General features: G+C 48.8%; 1 protein-coding gene across 1 annotated transcript; it reads right to left on the bottom strand.

Annotated features, from left to right (window-relative positions):
* Positions 1 to 1,157: 1,157 nt before the first annotated feature.
* On the bottom strand, positions 1,158 to 12,016 carry ISL1 (ISL LIM homeobox 1). The gene is made up of 6 exons (XM_024571972.3): positions 11,448 to 12,016; positions 10,414 to 10,603; positions 7,544 to 7,803; positions 5,425 to 5,711; positions 4,016 to 4,183; positions 1,158 to 2,118 (listed from the first exon to the last, which is right to left on the bottom strand). Exons 1-6 carry the CDS (start codon positions 11,473 to 11,475, stop codon positions 2,002 to 2,004), a joined length of 1,050 nt encoding a protein of 349 aa, XP_024427740.1. The 5' UTR covers positions 11,476 to 12,016; the 3' UTR covers positions 1,158 to 2,001.
* Between the last annotated feature and the right edge of the window lie 3,318 nt (positions 12,017 to 15,334).

Genomic DNA, 15,334 nt, shown 5'->3' with positions numbered 1-15,334 from the left:
CAAATCCGAAGTCCACACCCACAAGCGAGGGAGCACGGAGAAGCCTGACTTGGGGCTGGGCAATTTACTTACGCCTGGGTGCTGGCTCGCACTTAGGGAACTACTGCAAAATGCCAGGGGGGGAACGTATTAGGGGACAAGTCCACGTGGCCTGCAGAGCGCACCACTGGGCCCCGTCCCTAAGAGGCGGGTCCCCAATGGAGCCCCCTCCAAGGCTTTGGGAATTGTCGTCGAGGGAGGAGAGAAGAGGGACGGGGGTCCCTAGGAACTGGGGAGGGGTGGGCAAGAAGACACACAGACTGACTGATCTGGGAATTGCTGAGAAAACTTTTTCTCTAGGCCCATTCTTCCTGCGCAAATAAAGCAGCATTTCTCAATCGGCTGACAGCCGCCACTGGTAAATAATGGTCATACCTCACTGGCTAGGCAGAAAGCCTCTCTTTTAGCACGAGCTTATACTTGAAATATGGGTCATTTCAACAATCCTAAGCAGGAGGCTTTGGTATAAAGAAAGCACTTACTCTAAGAAAATAAAATAGTGATTCAGAATCAAAACCCTTTTGAAGCAGGACCCTCTTCCTATTTGGGGTGGAGTGGGGTGGGGGGAGGGTAAGAAGAAAGACAGGAGGTAGGGAAGGCAGGCAGCAGGCCAGTGGACAGCATCTTACTGTCAAAAACCGGTAATGTTATTGCAGGTGAGAGCCGGGTCCCACTGTCGCAATGCAAATTTGCAAGCTCAGCCTTTCCTGTTTGCAGCGAAACATCACAGACTGGCAGTTTACCCCATTCGCGTGCAGTACTTAACTTCAGACATTTTAACAGCTTACTTGTAAACATATAAAAGAGGGACCCTGGATCATTGAGTTTTTTTATTTATCTATGCCAAACATTTATTAGTGAAATAGTCCTGAAGATATAATCCTACATATGGCGCTTTGATTTCACATATTTAAGAAAAAAATGACAAAACACATAGAATCAGACATATAATTCAAAGACCACGGTACAACCTTTATCTTTTTTTTTACTTCAGCAAACAAAAAAAATAATGTCAAATGACATGAAAAGTGGCAAGTCTTCTGACAATAAATAATAAATTACTTTATAACTTTTGCAATGCAAGAGCAAACAAAAAAAAATGTTTCCTTTTTTTCCTCTTTATTTCCAGAGAGAGAAAACAGTCATTTTAACCAATAACTATACACATCTTTGGGGGAAAAGTTCTTGGACAGACACGAGTCAAACACAATCCCGAGACGCTTGTGGCAAAATAGAGGTAACCTTGTTGCAATGCTTTATAAGTTGGTTTTTAAATCTGAATTCAAAAACCTTTAAAGTCGCTTCAGACTTCTTGATAGAGGATGGATCTCAAAAAAAAAAAAAAAATGGGGAGGAGGGGCAAAAGGAAAAAAGAAACCAGCTACAGGACATGCTAAGAAACCCAGGATTTCAATTAACCCCTTGTTAAAATCAACTGAAAACACCGAAAACCAACGCAGCTCCACCTTCCTGAAAGGGCTCTTTCAGACACGGAGGCCAGTTTCTCTTCCTGCTCCTTCGCTGGAGCTCCTGGTTGGCAAGCCAACGACCAATACAGAAACAGCACCATTCAGAATCGGATGGTCTAGAAAATCCCTATTTCTGCTTTTCTCTAGGTGTGCAGTGAAATGAAAATGCTTTTTTTGAGATCCTTGAATATAAATCCTCTACGTTTTAAAAACGTCTTTTTTTCCTCCTTCAGTACTCCTAAGGTCACTGGATAGCGTGTGTTGGGTTTGGGGTTTGTTTGTTGTTTAATTCTAGTAAAATCCCATGATTGTCTTCACAGTGTTGCTACCATATTACCTTGTCATTAAAACAGACTTCGTGCATTTCATGGAGCATTCCCTTCTCAATTCAGCTTTCACTGACTGGGTCGTTACACACTTTCGTTTCCGAGTTCAACATTGTACGTTCCCACTGTCTCCAACAGGGAAAAAAATGCATCTGCACGGATGCTCCTCATGCTTCAATGGGACTGGCCACCATGCTGTTAGGTGTGTCCGGGAGCTGGGAGGACATGGAGGCCACTTCACTGCCAGTGGAGTTAGAGCCCGGTCCTCCTTCGGAAAAATTGACCTGCAGAGAAGGTGGAGAAATGAAAAAACCGGCTTCGATCACATTTATAAAGGGATGGTAAAGTGCTACGCGTGTGTGTGCCTACGAGCATCTGAGTGTGTCGGTGGAGAGACATGGAGATAGAGACGTCTGGGTATGTATAATTCAGTTTTCACAGGCTTAAAGAAAGCCTACAACAGGAGTTTGAGAAGAAATCCTCTCGCTTTCCCATCTTCCAAGAGATCTGTTTTAACTGACACTGAATTCCCAACATTGTGGTTGCATTAAATTATTTAAGAACTAATGTGTCTCCCTCTGTAAAATGGCATGGAGACTCTACCACGCATGCTCAGAATAAAATCACCCCGCAGGCTACACGCTGCCCTGGGAGCAGCCGAGTGCTCGGTCTCCCCGATGCAAAACCTCTCTTCTTGAGTTGGAAAATCCCTCACACACGCGCAGACAGTGTGACGGGGGATTCGGAGGCGGCTCCACAGAACAGTGACGAACTCCTCAGAGGGATCACAGCATGGGCTGTCCTCCTTGTTGGTCCTGCTGCCTGCCCGATGGCCTTCCTCTGTCTTCCTTTCTCTTTAAATCAGGCTCTTCCTTCCGAGAGGAGACTCATATATTATAACGTCATCGCATGATAAATTACCTGGCTTCTTTTGAGCTGAGAAAGCATTGTGTAGCTGTTGCAAAGCTCCTTCTCCACCCAGCCCCTCACCCACCTCCTGCCAGGGCTCCCACTTCTTCTGCTGGCCTCTGTCACCCAAGTTTCAGGAGCTGCCCCGTACCCTCCCCTACCTGCCCTCTGGGATCCAGGTCTCACTGAAATAACTCTAAGATTAACCTGACTGAAATAAGTTGTTTTTCCTAATTCCAGAGTCTACCTTCCAATCTACCCTTTCTAAACTTTCCCATGGTGAGGTCAAGGGACTTCTCAAGTGCTCCTAGACTGGCCCACTTGCAAACAGAAACCTGGGCCAAGGCCTGCAACCACGGACTCTGGCCCACTTGCCCAAGCGTTGCAGCAGAGGAGAAAATGCCCTCCAGGAAAATGTGGGGGTAAAAAAGCTAACCTCGTATACTGAATCATCTCATGTAGTTTGACTCTCCAGCCTTTTGTAGGCGAAAGGTGAGTTCAGTGCTCTCTTCTGGGTGTGTAAAACATATTAATGCTAAACAGGTTTTCACGTAGCATCTCTCTGATTGGCAGAACTCACGTTCCTCTTGCTGCATACGTTCCCCACAGTATGTAAGTGAGCATGCAATTTGAACTCCTACACTCGAGCATGTTTAAGCAGTCCCGCATTTTAGATGAGAACAGCCCCAGGAAGGGATGCAGTAACAACAAGCATCAACCCTCCCTTTGAATCCCTGAATTCTTCCCTGATATATCGGAAAACTGCACCCAACAGATGCCTGCTGCCCACTGATGGCGACATCAATTATACGTGTCCACATTAGGACAATCACCTTGATTTAGGTCCTTAACTGCACCATTCTCTAGGGGCTGAGGAGGGAGGAAATTTACTAATTGCTGATTAAAATGTCAAGGTGATCTCTCAAGCCCCTTCTCATCCAAGAGGCACGATTTTGCAAACCTGCCGCCTTCCCACGCATGTCTAGTTAGTTAGGCACCTTGACGCTAATCCATCAAAGCGGGACTGACAGAAAATGCAGCCTACATGGTCAAATGATGAACTCTCATAAAAAAAGACTCAAGGAGGACTGTTTTTCTTGCGAGCTTTCCTCCTTCTCTTTACTACTCCACCCTCATCTCTGCCCAACCCTGGGGCCTGGGAGGCCCCTGCCCCAACCCCCACCCCCAATCTTTCATTGTGTAGCAGTTAAACCAGAATCTCCTTCCTTTCTGTGGGAGAGTCGGCCCCTCGCACTGGGAGCTGACACTTACCAGTTGCTGAAACGCAGGCTGGTCTATGTCACTCTGCAAGGCGAAGTCACTCAGTACTTTCCAAGGAGGCTGGTAACTCTGCACCTCCACCGGGTTTGCCTGCAAGCCACCATCGTGTCTCTCTGGACTGGCAGCCACCATGGGGGTTCCTGTCATGCCCTGGATATTCTGTGAATAGGCACCCCCCATCCCCACATGTTAATGAGCAAACTCCCTCCCTCCATTGTCTGCACAGGCTGAACAAATATGCCCAGGTATTATCTTATCTCTATTGTGGCTTTTATTGACTCAGGAATCTGCAGTGCCTATGGATATTAGCCGGAGTGCGGTTCTGTTTCACTGTGTTTTACTTTGCCGCGTCTGGGGGCTGGACCCCTAGGTCTGCCTGGATCCCATTTTAAGCCAAACTCTCCTGTACCTCTCTTCTCGCCGTTACTGCCATGGTTTACCCCAGTCCTCCGTCAGCCATCCCAGGCCACCAGGAAAGCTGAGGCCGGACGGGCCTCCTTCAGCCTCCAGACGCGGTGGCTTCACGGGCAGTTTCAGTCAGATTTTCTGCAGGCGGCTCTCCCTGCAGGGCCAACCCCCACCCTCAAGCCTTTGGGTCTGGCCGCTATTGTGCTTTTAAGCACTAACCAACTTAGAAAGTGCCCTGGCCCGGGCTTAGCCGGCCTGCCAAGTTTAATGACAGCGGGTTTTATGGCATTTAAAAATAGGGCCAAAGCAGTAAAAGCAAAAAAAAAAAAAAAAGGAACTCTTTAGGTTAATTTAACCAGGAGGCCTGTGGGGTGGGCGCTGGAGTACACAGGGATGATCTTGGATAATAGTGCCAGGGGCCTGACATCTCCAGAGGCCTGGGCTTGACCTTGAGCAGAGAGTGCCCTGATTTTGTGGGTCACTTTGGGGGGACTCACGGGCCTCAAGGTGCTGCATAAGGCCTAGCCAGGCACGGGGGTTGCGGGTGGGTGGTAGGCAGGCAGGGGACTCCCAGAATGAACCATACCCTAAAACCCTGGATTTTCACAGTTAGCCAAGGAGTGGTCCGCCCTGTCTGAATGTCCACAGCAGAGCCTGGCCTTGCAGCACCCTGCCCACACAGAGGTTGCTGTGGAAGGTGGAAATGAATCTGAAGGGCATGAACCCACCCGCGCAAGCTGGGGGTGTGGGCAGCCACTCCAACCCACAAGAGGGCAGTACCTACCCCCATCCCCTTTACCAGCAGACCGGCCCAGCATTGACTCTCCCTGAGATTTGGGTGGGGTTTGAGGGGCTGCCTGTCAGAGCTCCTGTTCCAAGTTGGAGGGAAACCTGGAAACCGTGCACCAGCCAGCCAACCCGGGCAGCCAGCACACACCTGGCGCGCCTCCTCTGCTTCCCTGGGTCCCCTGCCCAGTGGCTGGGCCACTCACAGTTTTGTCATTGGGCTGCTGCTGCTGGAGCTGCTTCATCATGATGCTCCGCTTCTTGTCCTTGCACCGCTTGTTCTGAAACCAGACCCGGATCACGCGGGGGCTCAGGCCCGTCATCTCCACTAGTTGCTCCTTCATGAGCGCGTCGGGCCGGGGGTTGGCGGCGTAGCAGGTCCGCAAGGTGTGCAGCTGCTTCTCGTTCAGCACAGTCCGCACGCGGGTGGTCTTCTCGGGCTGCTTGTGGACGTGGGGCCGCAGGGCCGGCTGCCTGGCGGAGATGGGCTCGGCTGTGGGGTAAGGGGCGCCGCCGTGAGCTGAGGCCGGGAGCTGGCCCACCCGCCGCTCCCGGACAATGGCCGGCACTTTGCAGCCTGGACAAAGCAGGGGCAGCAGTGGTAAAAATCTCGCTCTCTAATCTCAGAGGTCAAAGCTGAGTAATCCGCACCGGATCGCAGACTCCGCCTGCTCTGTCAACACAGCGGCAGCCGAGGGGTGCGCGTTTCAGGGCTTGTTCCCCTGCTCGCACCAGGGGCGGCATCTTTCAGAGCTGCTTCTCCTCCCTCGCCTTTCCTCACCCCCAGAATGGGCCCAGCTTACACCGAGGACCCCACCCCAGGTCTCTTGGGCGAAGGTCACAGAGGGTACCAGGGAAGGCAACGCAGAACACCCCATGACACCCAGAGACGCCACACCAGCCAGGATGTCTGCCACACCGAAGGCCAATGCCCAGCAAAATCCAGCCAGAAAGCTTTAACGTCAGTCCGGAGGGGACACTCCTGTCAAGGGGCTGAAGAAATTCATCATCTCTCCATCATCTCTCCAGTCCTTGACCTTGCTTAGAACTACATCTACCTGGATGATCCTGAAATGGGCTGACCCCAAGCAAAAGAAAATGGACTCTGTTGAGCTGCCTGGGCTCTAGCTGAGGACAGCTGGGAAGTGCTGTCTCCTAACTCGGTGCCCTCTTCCAGCCTCCTCTGTCTCCCCACAAGCAGAGCACAGGTTGCACCGAACAGGAGTTGCCACCTCCTGCTTTGCCCCGTGTGAGAAAGTCACAAAGCCCGGGGTGGGTGGGGGAGAGGGTCGCATTCATGGAGCTGCCAGAAATCAGAGGGGGTGAACTGTACTTTTCGCAGCCAGAGTTTAGTGGGAAGTGATACTTTAAAAATGCACTGGGGCAGATCTGTTCATGACCAGGAGGCAGGATTGGAAACATTGTCTGCCTTCTTACCCGTGGCCCCCTCCTGGCAGACGGAGCTGTTTCTACTCTCCTTGGCGGGGAGGGGCATGGTAAGGCCCTCTGATCTGTAGAGTACAAATTCTACACCTTCCAGGACCCCCAGGGTCAGGTCAACACCTATGGGGTCAATTTAGTGTTATAGCCACAGGCTCCAAAGATGAAATTCTCACCAAATCACTTAGAATGAATGGTTTAAAGAGGCAGGCTCCCTTTAAAAGGCAATTACTGCAGATTAGCTTGTTGACAGTTTTAAATTACAGCTCTGCGCAGGCCTGCCGTTATCAACACTGTATCTTTTCATGTTCATTTTCTCACAAAAGGATACAAATAAATTTTAAAAATGTTTTGGAGTGTGGGGCAGTTGGCAGGGAAAAGGGATTTGAGAAGCTAAATGACTTAAGGCCACCTAAACTTCCTTCACTGGGTTCAGGAGGAAGCTCTGGCCGGAACTCCACCCCTTTAATTAGGCAGCAACAGGGCGAATACCTGGCAGGAGCCGATGCCCGTTTTCAGTAAGCTACAGCTTGGAGGCCAAGGTGAACCAAAGTACTGTTTGGGTGTGTGTGTACATGTGTGCACAAGCAGTGTACACTCATGTGTACCCATATTTACACACACAGACCCGCAAGTGTGCTAGGAGAGGTAAAGGGGACAATGAGCACATTGAACCTGGCTGCAAGAGAGCCAGAGCGAAGCAGTGCAAACTGCACCCCCTGCACTGCTGGCCTTGCCACCGCTGCCACAGCCACCAGCGACTGCCGAGTGGCTGCCGGGGTCGGGTCCACCGCGCGGCCGCGGCGCAGTGCTTGGGCGAGGGCAGGCTGGCCTAGCCAGAGGTGCCTCCCGCACCAGGCGGCCTCCCTCCGGGCCGAGGAGTACCTGCCATTTGCAGAGGCCGGGCTGGGTGCAGGGGGCTGAGCGGGTCGCCAGCGCCCAGGCTGGCCCTCTCCACCACGTCGTGGTCCGCGCGGCAGAAGAGCCCGTCCTCCCGCAGCGCGAACTCGTCCCCGGGGATGAGCTGGCGGCTGCAGGCCACACAGCGGAAACACTCGATGTGGTACACCTTGGAGCGGGCGCGCATCACGAAGTCGTTCTTGCTGAAGCCGATGCTGCACTTGGCGCATTTGATCCCGTACAACCTGCGCGGGCCGGAGGGGATAGAAGCACAGGGACAGGGGTCACCTCAGGCAGACACTGACGCACCCAAAAGTGCCGACTACCCGGCCACAAGGCCCTGAGCCCCGAAATCGAAATCGGCAGTAGGCAGACAAGCAGGGAAGGGAAGAACAGATGAGATTAGGTCTCCCTCCTTCTCCCTTTCTTTCTGGTCCTTTTCCTTTCTTTCGAATCTGTGTCTGGGCCGTACCTCTGATTTCACCCGGTCCACACTAAGGACAAATGTCTGATGTGCTCTGAACCCTGGGCCATGGTTCCAGTGATCAGTCACAGGGCGGCCCTTGCAGGTCTGGAAGGAGTCCAGGGGGACTCCGGTAGCCATTGGCCCTACACTTTCTAGAAAGGTCTCTAAACCTGCAACCAAAAGTCCTCCTTCCAAGAGGAAAAGAGACGGTCACTTCACCTGGTTTGCAAACACACACAAATGCACGGGCAGAACAACAAAATGAAACCGGAGGGTTTCCAGGTCCCTCTCTGCAAAGCCCACTGCAATTTCTCGGGAACTAAAGGTTCTTCCACAGGCAACAATGTTCACAGAAAGTTTCCTCTGCAGTCTTCCTTTCATTATTATTTTTAAAATTTGCTTCTGCTCCCTCAATCTTTTTCCAAGTGGCTGAAGCATGTACCTCTATTTCAGTTTGCTTGAGAGCCATACCAGCCAGAAAAATGAAAAGTCCCACTGCTAAGGTCTTCCTCGCTGCTGACCTTTCCTTACCAAAAGGCAAGCTTTGTAGGTTTCTTCTCCGAGGCACTGCCCTGGCCCCCTTGCTGTGTGTATCAGCAATAACAGAAGCTGGGGGGCATTCCTACAAATGGAGGGAGGGGATGGGAGAACGGAAGGGAGGAACAGACTAGCACAAAGCAGGGAAGGAGCACCTCACTCCCCTAAGGGGAGAAAAGCATTGGGGAATCTAAACGATCTCTCCGTCCTTTCATACAATTTCAAAAGGACACACACACGAATTGAGATAGTGCAGAGGTAAAGATAAAAGCAATTGGCTCCTTCTACAAACGTGTATCGAGAATTAGGCACACGCAGGTCCGTATGCGATTGAGCAAAACACTATCTCCGCAGGAGCAAAGATGCTGCAGGAGGTGCAACGGGAGCTCTCCCTCCCCAGAATCTTGAGTTCACACACCAATCAAGTAAACAATGAAAAAGGCTCATTTGTCAGAGGTTAGAAGGTAGATTCAAAAGTTTTGCCTCCCTCCGCCTACTCTAAGTGAGATCTTCCATTTCATAGGATGAGGGCCTTACCTTGCTTGTGACCAAACAATTTGGAAAACCCCTCCCCCTTTCTCAGGGTCCCCTCCTCCCGGTTTCCTCCTACTCGGCCCCCACGTCCATCCAAGTATTCATAAACTTTTTTTGCACCGTTCAATTCTATCAATCAAGATTCTACTCTCCACTTCCACGATTTTAAAATGAGAAGTAAAAAATCCTGGACACTAAGTAAGCAGAAAAAATTTTAAGTGTACAGTTAAATCTTGACTAAACTTTAAATTCTCAGTTCCAGAAACTCCACGACTTTCCTATTAATAGCCACTAGATAAATGTTTTAATATAATTTTGATATATTTTAACATACTAGCGAAGGTGTTATCTCTTCTGTTTGTTATTGAAATAATGCAAGTTTCTTTAAAACTTCAACTGGCTTCCTAAGGCAGGTCAGAGAAAATTTGCAATTAACAAAGCATGAAGTATAGACTCAGAGTAAATGGAAAGAAAAAAAACTCAGAAAGTTTCTTATGGGGTTTTGTTTTAGCCTTGTCGGTGTGGGCAATTCGCTCATTTTATCAGTTACCAGATTTTAATGTGAGAAAGGAAGCTGTTCAATTATCTAAATATACCAATTGTTCGTAGACAGATGATGGGCAATTTGATCTGCTCTGTCTAATTCATCAGCTCAGATAAGATAAGAAAGAAAAGACAGTCAGATGTCACCAAAGGGTTAATATTTAAAAAGATTAAATTTCCGGTCTTTTTGCAGAGAATATTTGGTTTGGTTTTTAAATGTTCTACGTAGAAACTCTTAGCCTAAAAGTAGAAGTCTATTTGCTCTTTCAAAATGTATCTTTAAACATGTTTGGATCAAACTTTTATTTCGCCCATTACACTGATCTCTCCAAAGAACTGTAACTTACTAGTAAAACACTGAACTAAAGTAAATATACAGAAATGAAAAACACTGCAAGATACAACAAAAACAACTTTTTTGAAGACGTTTAGAAACCCCAAATTACCCACCTTTATGTTTTTTGTTGTTTGTTTTGGAAAGGTGAGGGTAAAAGAGAAAACTGATTTGAGCCCCACAAATTCCAAGTGCCACTCCACAAGCTTCAATGGCCATACAATTTAGGAAAACCACTATCAAATTTTGTGGGGGGTTCCCTTAAAAGTGAGATGAACAGCATAGTTTAATTTATGTGATACAGGTTCAGGGTAACTTTTACACGCCGGACCCCACTAAGGCAAACTTTGCAAAAAAGGCAAAGCCACACCAAATAAAAAATAAGGAGTGGGGGAGACGGAGAAATCTCACACAATTAAGGAAGCGGTATAAATGGCATACCTGATATAATCTCTTTTACAGTAGGTTTTCCCATCTCTAACAAAGCACGTACAGCTCTCGTCCAAATACTGATTACACTCTGCACATTTCAAACATGCCGCATGCCATTCCAAATCCGGAGAAACCCTCAGAATATACTGATCGTGAATTTGATTGCCGCAACCAACACATAGGGAAATCAGACGTTTTTCTGAAATGAAAATAAATACATGATTGACTAACCGTTTACTTCCTACAGAGATAAACACACTTTTAGTGTCGTTCTCTTATAGGGCGTACTCTGGGAGTTGTTTTTCCCCCCCTTTCTTTTTTTCTTTTTCTTTAAAGAGTGTTGCACTTTGAGATGGTAATTGAAGTGTGCCATCAAAACCCTGACTCATTTTTAAAAGGAGGTGGAATAGATGTAAAATGCAGATTTGAATAGTCTACATTTGTAAGCCTAGCACGCAATCAAACCCGTTCATTTTGCATTTTCCCTCCCTCCTCCCTCTCTGCCATAACCACTGGAAAAGATTATGGATAAGTCAAGTCAAAGAAAAGGTTTTGACTAGAAGCGTTAAGTGAACGCGGGGATGTCTATATTTTCCATGAAGCAGGCTCTTAAATAGCACCTAGGACTGGATATTGTTAGCAAGAGCACACATCAATACAGTTGTCACTCGTTCTCTTTTGCAAGTCTAATGCTACTTCACATCCCCGGGTATTGTATGTGCAGGCAGACCTTTGCAACAGAACCACCTTCTCGGAGAGCGCAGGATTCCCGGGGAGGAAACCACCACTTAGCACCAGAAGGCTGGGGCTTTGGAGGGCACACAGGCGAATTCAAACATACGGTACGATCAGTTCCCCAAAGATCAGAACCGACAGCAAAGCATGCAGGCGTGGCGGCAACGAAAAAAAGCCACCTCCTCTCTCTCTTTCTGTCTCTCCAGGCAATGACTCCAATTCCGAAGACAGCCCTCGGCACCCGTGCCTGAGAGAGACCCCCGCACAGACCAGCACACCGATCCCCACAAGGTAAAAGAGCCTCTTACTTTTTGGTGGATCGCCCATGTCTCCCATATCTGTAAGAGGGAGTAATGTCCACAGTGAAATGGTGGTTGTACAGTTGGTGAACAGCCCACAGGGAGGATGCTGGAGCTGTGGCTAAGTGGGAGACAGTGGCCCGGGGGCTGCCGAGGCTGAGCCAGCCGCTGCCCGGCCGCGCCGCGCCCTCGCGGATCGGAGAGTCCAACTGCAGCCGGAGGAGCTGGCGGAGCGGAGGCGCTGCGGCGGCGGAGGACTCGGCGCGGCTCGGGCACCTCTCTTCCTTATCTCTTACTCAAACTTCTCTGCTCCAACTCAGCTCCATCGCCATTGGTCTGACGCAGCGCGCGGAGACGTCAGGCGAGCGCCGCGCCCATTGGCTGCGGGGCGCGCGGCGCAGCTGTTCTGATTATCATATTTCAGCCCCGCCGCGGCCGAGCGCCACTGGCCGCGCGGCGAGCCCGCGGGAGAGGATTAGGGCTCCTCGGCAACTCGCCCCGGGTCCGCCGCTCTCCCGCGGCACTCCCCGCGCGGCCGCTCCGGCCCCTGGCCTCCCTCTCCTGCCGCTCCTCCTCCTGCCCCCTCCCTCGCTCCTTCCCGGCCGCGCCGCCTGCGCCCTCGCCGCCTGTCGCGCCGCTCCTCCGCCCTGCGCTCCTGGGGTCGCCGCCGGCCGGCTGGCCGGGTGTTGCGCGGGGCTCACTTTTCTGCCGCCGGTGGCGAGTAGCTGGTGGGTAGGTCTTCCCGATGATGAAGTCCCTCCCGGGTTCTAGCAAAGGGGTCACTCGGAACAGCCAGTTTGGCTCGCTTTGATCTTGCACTTGGGCGCACAGCTCCGGGCCTGGCCGCGCTTGGCTGCCGCGGAGGGTGAGTTCCCGAACTGGCTGTGCTTGGAGCCTCGGGGAAAGAAGGACTGGGAATGGGACGAACGGACCTAGAGGACTTGTTTGCTACTGCTCCCCCGGGACCCTTTTCCCTGCGACCCCAGATATCCAAAACCACTGGGCGGAAGGGAAGGGGCCCTCTGGCCTTAGCGGAATATGAGGTTGGAGGCGCGCAGGTAAAACTAAATTGGTTCCGCGGACTCCTCTCTCCCCTTTCGACCCGCGCGGCGTCTGCTTTGCAATTTAACTCTGGAATTAGGAAGGGTGCTAATTCGAGTGCAAAACGACCTGGTCTTCCATTAGTTTTGGGTTTGTAAGAAGGTTATGTCCTGCCCAGTTGCTCTCTTACTGGTCTCCGGCCCTTTGTTTTTAGCAAACGTGTTCAATTAGCTGGTGGCGTTTGGGTAATTACAAGGACAGTCTCCATGTGCCTCTATAGAGATTTTTAAAAATGCGTTAGTCTAAGGGCATGCAAGGGAGGGGCTTAAGAAGTGTGAAATAACTTATTTCACTTTACCCGGTGTGTTTATCTGATCCTTTTCTCTCAGAAAACAACCTGGAGAAGGAAGGATGTTGGCAGCAACTCACGGGTAACCCTTTCCAATCATTTCTTACGTGTTCCCGTCATCTTTCAGTCCCCCTAAAACAAATTCCCAGTGAGGCCACGAAGAACCCCCCACACTTCCCTCAAAGCTGCTAAATAGCTTCTCCTTACGTCGCGTGACTGCCAGTTTTATCTGAAAAGGCCCACAAACGCAAGCGGCAGTGGAAGGGGTAATTTCGGTGTCTGGTTGCCGCCAGTAAACCCGGTGTGTTAGGAGACTCCTCGCATTGTATCTTTCCCAGATCTCCCCTGATAAGAGCCCGGGGCCCCCAGCTGGCCTCCGTGGTTCGGTTTGCTCAGAGAGAAGCCAAGATGCCTGAGTTTCCGCCCTACTAGCTGAGGTTTTTTCAAGAACATGCATTTTTTATGTTTTCTCTCAAGGAAGAGCTCTAACTGGATTTTTATTTTTATTTTTATTATGTCAGTGCGTGTGTGAAATCGAAAGTTGGATGCACATAATTTGATAAATTTACCAGATTTGGGGGGTTTGGTCATAATTTCTAGTTTCTGGTATTTATGCATGGAGCCTTTTGGCAGCTGCTTTTGCAAAACTGATGCTGGTAATCACAACACGAAGCAAGTCTTGCCAATCAGTATACCGGCATATTTCCTTTATAGATAACAAAGTTAACTCTAGTTAAAAAAAAAAAACCCACTATAGTGCCAGAAATTAGAGGATTTTAACCAATCATATTCCATCATGCCACCTTTGTAATATGGAATTAAACAACGGAAGCTGCCAGAAACCCGATGACTTACATTTGAAATTCACAAAGCACCCTCACCATGCGCCCTCCTCCAAACCAGCCCCGCAGCCAGTGTGGCATTGGAACTCCCTACACTAATAAGCCATTCCAAAGAATTATTGCTGATGCTGATAGCAATTCCAAATAGAAAAGCTGGCATGTACCTTGGAGGAAAACCGTTAGTAATGGGCAATTTCATCATAATGGTGAACAGACCATGTGCTTTGCTTGCTTTAGCCCACTGTTATGTAAACAAGTATTTCCTTAATAAGTCCCTAGGCCAATGGATGCAAAGATCAAGCAGACCATACCCCCTGTCCAAGGGGGAAATCTGAGGGAACCCAATAATTGTTTTGTGATGGATGTGCTCTGGAGTTGTGTCTGTTGCCAATACGTTTTATGTTAAAGTTTGGGTAGCCGGCATCATTGTTTCACTTCACCTTGAAGTTCAAGTATCATCACAGATTATTCCCGTTTCCTTCGTTGATATGTGCACTTAATGCAGTAAATATATCTGTAAAAGATTTTTCTAATGTTTTTATAGAATATATCAAATTGTGATTAGCAATATTTCTCCCCAGTATTTGGTCACAGGAGCGACCTCTTGTGTTCAGAGGGGGGATTAGACCCTCTCTTTTCAAAAGTGGACTCATTTTGACCTTTGAATAAGTCTGCCAGTTCAAAAATCTATCCTTCAAAACAGCGGTGGTGTGACTCCCCTGGTGTGAGCTCTTCTGCTGAGATAAAAAGAAGTACGTGAGTAGTTATTAAGTATAGTTCCTGTTACTCTCAGGCCACTCAAATATACTGTACAGTGTCTTTGAATAGAAAAGAGATGCTTAGATTTAATTAAGTTCCTCTTGGGTCTGTGGCATCTGCCCATGTGCACCTTCCAAAGCGCAGCTGTTACACCTGAAACTCCTGGTGAGCTCTTGGGCCTGTATTTGTATGTGCTGTGACTTTCTCTCTGCTTTAATTAAAATTGAAACATGCCACATCAAACCTAATGCCAGCTACAGGTTCCTAAACAAATATCATGGTCTCAAGATGCTTTTCAAAAAATCTAATTTCAGAGAAAAAGACAAGGGATCTTTATGTACCATTGGGTATGAAATAGGTTTTAATTGCCATTGAAAAGTGGCATTCCACATTTTGTATTCATTTGTTACCCAACAACCTCTGGCAGATATAAGTGAATTTTAAGTTGGTTCTTTGGGAAATTATATACAGTAAGGGAGAAAGCTTTTCCCTCCCCAACTAACCAAACCTGGGAAGGGAAGGGAGCTTTCATCAGCTTTCCCCAAACTGCAGATTTGTTTAGGAAATTAGTCCCAGGAATGCGATGCTCTGTTTAGTCCACTTCAGAATTGGTTTGAAAGAGTAGAATCCCAATTGGGATGCCAATTTCCATAAGTAAGCTAATCAGGCAAAAAATATAACTGAAGGATTTATATTTTCTGATATCCAGAGCACATAATTTGTTGGGGGGGAGGGTCAAAATGAAACATTTTATTCATCTCAGGAAACAGATATAGAATATATCCCATTCCCCCTTCTTATTTTTACTTTTCCGTGTAATCCAATCGTGTAGCTAGAATAAGACTATATAAAGCATTAGTACCTTAAATCACGGCTAAGAGTCAAATAAAATTGTATGTGTTTAA

The sequence above is a fragment of the Desmodus rotundus genome, chromosome 1, assembly GCF_022682495.2.
Source record: "Desmodus rotundus isolate HL8 chromosome 1, HLdesRot8A.1, whole genome shotgun sequence".
Lineage (NCBI taxonomy): Eukaryota > Metazoa > Chordata > Mammalia > Chiroptera > Phyllostomidae > Desmodus > Desmodus rotundus.
The sequence above is the reverse complement of the archived record's forward strand: the minus strand, read 5'-3'. Positions and strand labels throughout refer to the sequence as shown.

Bases quoted from the DNA above. Each gene is read 5' to 3' on its own strand.
- ISL1 (XM_024571972.3), bottom strand. From the start codon at position 11,475: ATGGGAGACATGGGCGATCCACCAAAAA. The intron at 10,604-11,447 runs GTAAGAGGCTCT...TTTTCATTTCAG, and splicing joins CATGGGCGATCCACCAAAAA to AAAAACGTCTGATTTCCCTA. The intron at 4,184-5,424 runs GTGAGTGGCCCA...GCCTATTCACAG, and splicing joins AGCAGCCCAATGACAAAACT to AATATCCAGGGCATGACAGG.